Here is a 7,631-nt window from a genome sequence, read left to right on the forward strand (position 1 = left end):
AAAAAAAAAAAAAGAAGGCAAATGGCATCCCGTCAATGCGTGATCCTGGAAGGATAATTACCTTTTAAGTTTAAATTCCTTTCTACTAAGAATAATAAGCAATAGTTGGTTCTTTGAACTTTTGCTATGGTGTACACTTTGTGCTAAATCCCAACCACATAATTTTTAATGTATTAATCTTGACACCATTGAACTCAAATTATTAAATTCAACAAGATGTTTACGTGGGAAAAACAGTACATGACCTGCTGTGTCATCAGTTTAGTGTTTTAACTTTTATGGTTAGAAGCAATTAATTTAAAATTCAGTAGATTCTATAACTATTCATAAACCAAAAGTATTATTTGATAATGGCTAACAATTTGGAAGTTTTAGACTAAGTGGTTATATTATACTACACCACCATGTTATAAAGCAATTAAAAACACTGTTATGGTTGTCCACATATGCATACATGGTGTTAAATATACATCCATATAAGTGTTTTTTATGTCACATTAACATCTCAATAATACTTCCTTTTGCTGCTTATCATTTGGTATATTTTAAGCCCAATAAGAAAACTGTTCTCATTGTGAATGTGCTTTATTTTCATAAACAACACTAAGTACCAAGCATCATAGTTTCTGGGCATATCTTCAAATGACACTTGACTTTACCCAAAATAAAATAAAACTTTCAATTATCCAAAAGAAACATTTTTGTACCTTAGTGTACTCTTAAGGTTATTTATGAAGAAATGCTTCTGATATTTTTGAGCCAAGCACAGTATTATTTGAGATTAATATTTCAGATTCAATAACCACTTATCAGGAACCACATTTACTTGTAGGTAGAAATTAAAGCTTTTTAAGTACTTCTCCTGAGACACCTTGACTACAGAAGTGGTGGATTGCTTAGCTGGCACAACTTAGAGAAATAGCTTTTTCTAAGCCATTTTATTTAATGTGAAGAAAAACATTTTCTAAATGGTCCTCTGCACTAACCTAATTACGTAAGACATTATCATTGAACATCACAGGCCTCACTGCACTGAATACACTATATCTATGAAGGTTTCCAGAACTTTTTACCACTGCACTAGAGGGTCCAGAGTTATCAATATTTTCCTTTTCTAATAACCCCGTGTGTAATAGTATCTTAGACTACCGAGACCACTGTTCATTCACTATAATAATCCCCATTCCTCCACCAATTCTACTTCACCATTGTGAATCTACTACTTGGAATCTGAAAACTAAGAAGCCAGCGGACTGACTTAGCCTGACATGTGTGTAGGGCTGAGTAGATGCTGTTTCTTAAGGGTAAGTGACTTAAATGAGTGTTTATTCTGTGGTGAGAGTTTTGAAGTCTTTAGTTATCAAGATAGTTAAACAAATTCCAGATGGAAAGAATTTTTTGCATACATGAGTCACTATGATATATTTTTATAAGCCCCCTTTTAAATTTGTTCTTGGCAAATGAAAGAAGTTTTTTTTTTAAGTATTTCTTTATATAAGAAACCTGTTTCTTTTTTATTGAAAATAGATTTTGTTTATCCAATATATTTTCATCACAGTTTCCCTTCCCCCAACTTCTTCCAGATCCTTCTCATATCCCTACTGCACTTTTCCTTTTTTTGAGGTGGGTTCTTTTAGTAAGAATGTCCCTCTATGTACATAATTTAATGATGCTGTTTATAATGTAGACTGGGGGATCTAGAAGTACTAAAAATTGTAATTATGCTTCTTGGTATTGATTTGGAGAAAAATCACTTAATTTCAAGGTGTTCAATTTCCGTTAGCTATAAATTAGGAATGAAAAATGTCACGTTTGCTTTTTAAGTTGCGACAGAAATTAATGTAATAACCTTGTTGCATATAGAGGTATGTTACAAGTAATTATTCCATGTCAACATTGTTTATTCCCCCAGACTCATATATTACATTTGAAGGAGGAACTGGAAAGTGAAAGGACTATTAGAGCCAAGGTGGAGAGAGAGAAGCGTGACCTTGCCCAAGAAGTAGAAGATTTGAGTGAGAGGCTGGAAGAGGCAGGGGGGACCAGTTTGGCTCAGACGGAGATAAGCAAGCAACAGGAAGCAAGATTTCAGAAGCTTCGCAATGACATGGAAGAGACCACACGACACTTTGAGGCAACCTCTGCTTCTTTGAAAAAGAGACATGCAGAGAACCTGGCTGAGCTCGAGGGCCAGGTAGAACATTTACAGCAGGTCAGGCAGGTGCTGGAACAAGACAAGAGTGGACTGCAGCTTCAAGTGGATGACCTCCTGACCCGTGTTGATCAGATGGCCAGAGCTAAGGTAGATATTTCTAAACTTTCCTTCTCTTTAAATGGAAGTAGCAGAGGAGGGGAAGGCAGAGAAAAATCAGATTAACTGAAAATGTTTACTAATGGATGGTGTAAGCTTTTCCTTTGCAATACTACAGAGATTAAACATGCCCGCTCCACAGGCGATGCAAGATTTCTACTGCTGGGTTATAGCCCCAGCCATCTTGGTATAGCTAAATTTTGAGATAGGTTCTCATCAAGTTGCCTGGGATGGGCTGTAGCTCAGAAGGGCTTTGAAATATCAACTGGTCTGAAGTTACGGTGGGGTGGTTGCTCTGCCCAGGCAACTCTCCTAGGCATTACAAATTATGGAGAATCAAATTTTTCAGCTGCAGCAAAGTTTCCTGCTGTTTTCTGTGAACTTCAAGGCTCTCCAAAACACACTTTTAATTTAAGGTGGATATAATGACGTCCACACAGTTCTTGTGGTCCTATACAGTTAATAGCGTGTGGATGCCATCAAAGAATGCCTGTTGAATTGTTGGTTTGAGCCACACATGGGATGGCACGAGAGAAAAGCATTGGGATGCAGGCTATAGACACTTGGAACATCTCTGGGCGGTGAGTCCTGAAGCAACATAGGCTTCCTCATTGAACTTCTTGGCATTGGAGGCCTTGACATCCTAGACTTGTAGATGAAGAAACAAATATGAGGCCAATGTAATAGCTATTTTAATTGGTTATACAATGAAATATGCTTAAACTCATGAGCAGGATGGTTACAGAAAACTAATACACAAACAAATGAATTTGTTCATCTAGAATATTAGAAGCTGCTGAGAAGATCAGATAACCACTTTGAAAACTCAATTTTCAGTAAAATATTTGTGCTACTTTTTTTCCTCTCCAAGTGAGATATGTACACTGCTAATCACCTGCTTATTCATCACATTTCCCCTACCTTTCTTTAGTTCCCTAGCCTTTTCAGAAAGTGTTCTAGTATGTGATTCCCTCAAAGATTCTTAAAGGCCTTCTTTTCTTTTCCTTTCTCTTCTTTTTTCTTTTCTAAAGAGAAAAAAGTATATTTTTCTAAAAATATAAAAGTATTTTTTCTAAAGAGAAAAGTATATTTTTCTTTATTTGCTGATTGGTGTTAAGTAGTATATTTTTTCTTATTATAAATTCTTTTTTATTAGATATTTTCTTTATTCAAATTTCAAATGTTATCCCTTTTCCTGGTTTCCCCTCTAAAAAAAAAAAAAACCTATTCCCTCCCCCTCCCCCTGTTCACCATCCCACCCTCTCCCACTTCATAGTCCTGGCATTCCCCCATGGAAGGAGTTGCAGAGACAAAGTGTGGAGCAGAGACTGAAGCAAGGACGATCCAGAGACTGTCCCTCCTGGGGATCCTTCCCATATACAATCACCAAACCCAGACACTATTGGAGTTTCTCATTGGAGATTTAAAATAAATATAGTTTATCTAGTAATGATTTATCCAGCCTTCTAAGTGATCCAGGCTTTGGACAGCATGTGTCAATTAGTACACATAGTGATTTAATCTTTAATACTTCCTTTATGATAACTTTAGGATATGTAATAGATATCTAAATATTTTATGTTTTTTATATCATTTTCTTTCTAATTACATCTACACAGGACAATTTTAGTTCAAATTCCAAATCTGACACTTACCATCCTTGTCTTAGGGTTTCTATTTCTGCACAAACATCATGACCAAGAAGCAAGGTGGGGAGGAAAGGGTTTATTCAGCTTACACATTCACAGTGCTGTTCATCACCAAAGGAAATCAGGACTGGAACTCACACAGAGCAGGAAGCAGGAACTGATGCAGAGGCCATGGAGAGAAGTTACTGGCTTGCTTTCCCTGGGCTTGCTCAGCTTTCTTTCTTTCTTTCTTTCTTTCTTTCTTTCTTTCTTTCTTTCTTTCTTTCTTTCTTTCTTTCTTTCTTTCTTTGTTTTTTTCTTTCTTTGTTTTTTCTTTCTTTGTTTCTTTGTTTCTTCCTTTCTTCCTTTCTTTCTTTTCTTCTTTCTTTCTTTCTTTCTTTCTTTCTCTCTCTCTCTCTCTCTCTCTCTCTCTCTCTCTTTCTCTCTCTCTCTTTCTTTCTTTCTTTCTTTCTCTCTTTCTTTCTATTAGATGTTTTCTTTATTTATATGTCATACAATATCTCCTTTCCAGGGTCCCCTCTAAAAAGAAAAAAAAGAAAAAGTAAAATAAAACCAAACCCCTGTTCCCTCCCACTGCTCACCACCCACCCTCTCCTGCTTACTGGCCCCGGCATTCCCCTATAGTGGGGCATAGAAACTTGACAGGGTTAAGGGCCTCTACTCCCACTGATGACCGACTTGGCCATCCTCTGCTATACATATGCTGCTGGAGCCATGAGTCCCCCCATGTGTACTCTTTGGTTAGTGGTTTAGTCCCTGGAAGCTCTTAGGGTACTAGTTAGTTCATATTGTTGTTCGTCCTAAGGGGCTGCAAGCCCTTCAGCTCCTTGGGTCCTTTCTCTTGGGTCCTTTATTGGGGACCCTGTACTCAGTCCAATGGATAGCTGTGAGCCTCTACTTCAGTATTAGTCAGGCACTGTCAGAGCCTCTCAGGAGACAGCTATATCAGGCTCCTGTCAGCCAGCACTTGCTGGCATCCACAATAGTGTCTGCATTTGATGACTGAATATGGGAAGGATTCCCAGGTGGAACAGTCTCTGGGTTGTGCTTCCTTCAATCTCTGCTCCATAGTTAGTCTCTGCAACTCCTTCCATGGGTATGTTGTTCCCTCTTTTAAGAATGAATGAAGTATCCACATTTTGGTATTCCTTCTTCTTGAGTTTCTTGTGGTTTGTGGATTGTACTTTGGGTATTCCGATCTTCTGGGCCAATATTCACTTATCAGAGAGTGCATACCATGTGTGTTCTTTTGTGATTGGGTTACCTCACTCAGGATGATAGTCTCCAGATCCATCCATTTCCCTATGAATTTCATAAATTCATTGTTTTTAAGAGCTGAATAGAACTCCATTGTGTATATGTACCACATTTTCTGTATCCATTCCTCTGTTGAGGGACATCTGGGTTATTTCCAGTTTCTAGCTATTATAAATAAGGCTGCTATGAACATAGTGGAGCATGTGTCCTTATTACAAGTTGAAGCATCTTTTGGGTATATGCCCAGGAGTGGTATAGCTGGGTCCTCTGGTAGTACTATGTCCAATTTCCAGAGGAACCACCAAACTGATTTCCAGAGTGGTTGTACCAGCTTGCAATACCACCAGCAATGAAGGAGTGTTCCTCTTTCTTCATAACCTCGCCAGCATCTGCTGTCCCCTGAGTTTTTTATCCTAGCTATTCTGAATGGTGTGAGGTGGAATCTCAGAGTTTTTTTGATTTGCATTTCCCTGATGACTAAGGATGTTGAACATTTCTTTAGGTGCTCCTCAGCCATTCAGTATTCCTCAGTTAAGAATTCTTTGTTTAGCTCTGTACCCCATTCTTTAGTAGGGTTATTTGGTTTTCTGGAGGCTAACTTCTTAAGTTCTTAGTATATATTGGATATTAGCCCTCTATCAGATATAGGATTGGTAAAGATCTTTTCCCAATCTTTTGGTTGCCATTTTGTCCTATTCACAGTGTCCTTTGCCTTACAGAAGGTTTGCAACTTTATGAGGTCCCATTTGTCAATTCTTGATTTTAGAGCATAAGCTATTGTTCTGTTCAGGAAATTTTCCCCAGTGTCCATGTGGTTGAGGCTCTTCCCCACTTTCTTTTCTATTAAAAGAAAAGATTAAAAGATTTCTATTAACTTTCAGTTTATCTGGTCTTATGTGGAGGGCCTTGATCCACTTGGACTTGAGCTTTGTACAAGGAGGAGATATGAATGGATAGATTTGCATTCTTCTACATGCTAACCACCAGTTGAGCCAGCACCATTTGTTGAAATTGCTGTGTTTTTTCCACTGGATGCTTTTAGCTCCTTTGTCAAAGATCAAGTGGCCATAGGTTTGTGGGTTTATTTCTGGGTCTTCAATTCTATTCCACTGATCTACCTGCCTGTTACTGTACCAATACTATGCAGTTTTTATCACAATTGCTCTGTAGTACAGCTTAATGTTCGAGATGGTGATTCCACCAGAGGTTCCTTTATTGTTAAGAATAGTTTTGGCTATCCTGTTTTTTTTTGTTATTCCAGATGAATTTGCAAATTGCTCTTTCTAAATCTGTGAAAGAATTGAGTTGGAATTTTGATGAGGATTGCATTGAATCTGTAGATTGCTTTCGGCAAGATGGCCATTTTTACTATATTAATCCTGCCAATCCACAAGCATGGGAGATCTTTCCATCTTCTGAGATCTTATCATTATTTGCTGATGATATGATAGTATACTTAAGTGACCCTAAAAATTCCACCAGAGAGCTCCTAAACCTGATAAACAACTTCAGCAAAGTAGCTGGATATAAAATTAACTCAAGCAAATCAGTGGCCTCCCTTTACACAAAGGATAAACAGGCTGAGAAAGAAATTAGGGAAAAAACACCCTTCACAATAGTTACAAATAATATAAAATACCTTGGTGTGACTCTAACTAAGCAAGTAAAAGATCTGTTTGACAGGAACTTCAATCTCTGAAGAAGGAAATTGCAGAAGATCTCAGCTTGCTTTCTTAGAGAGCCCAAGACTACCAGCCCAGGGATGGCACGACCCACAGTGGGCCCTCCCACCCTTGATCACTAATTGAGAAAATGCCTTGCAGCTGGATCTCATGAAGGCATTTCCTCAAGGGAGGCTCCTTTTTCTGTGACAACTCCAGCTTGTGTAAAGTTGACACACAATATCACTTAGTACAATCCTTCTGAATGTGGGCAGGATATTAAGCCTCTGGGATGCTGTTTTCTTTCATAAAATGAAGCCATCTTCAACTTCTGAGGAATATTGTGAGGAAAGAAAAAATGTGCCAACTGTAGTTATTAAACTCATTTTTGGGTATATGAAAATATACCCAAATTATGGAAAATATATTCCACATTTAAAATAAGTTTTACAATAACCGGTGACTTAAAAATGACTATATTAATCATGGTCCTATTTTCTTTCATTTTGTCTATTGTGTAGATAATTAAACACACCTGCCATTTAACATTAAAGCTATGGCCCTCATTATGCTGGTGGTATTGTATGGGAGCCTGGTCACTGAGTCTCTACCAGGCTTAGCTTCCCAACTACCAACAATCCTGGGTGCACTGTAGAGGCTGGAACTTCATGGTGTTCTCTGTCAGCTGCCACGGACCGGGGTTTCTCGCGGGGTCCCTGTTCCGCGGGACACGGGATTCTGGCCAGGTGGGCA

At 38.2% G+C, this 7,631-nt stretch overlaps 1 protein-coding gene across 1 annotated transcript in view; it reads left to right on the forward strand.

The window, feature by feature from the left end:
- Myh15 (myosin heavy chain 15) overlaps positions 1 to 7,631 on the forward strand; it is a 137,999-nt gene that overhangs the window by 81,912 nt on the left and 48,456 nt on the right. Inside the window, exon 27 of the mRNA XM_031364712.1 lies at positions 1,913 to 2,302. Coding sequence (XP_031220572.1) covers positions 1,913 to 2,302 — 390 coding nt within the window. The remainder of the gene's footprint in view (positions 1 to 1,912; positions 2,303 to 7,631) is intronic.

The sequence above is a fragment of the Mastomys coucha genome, unplaced genomic scaffold, assembly GCF_008632895.1.
Source record: "Mastomys coucha isolate ucsf_1 unplaced genomic scaffold, UCSF_Mcou_1 pScaffold12, whole genome shotgun sequence".
Lineage (NCBI taxonomy): Eukaryota > Metazoa > Chordata > Mammalia > Rodentia > Muridae > Mastomys > Mastomys coucha.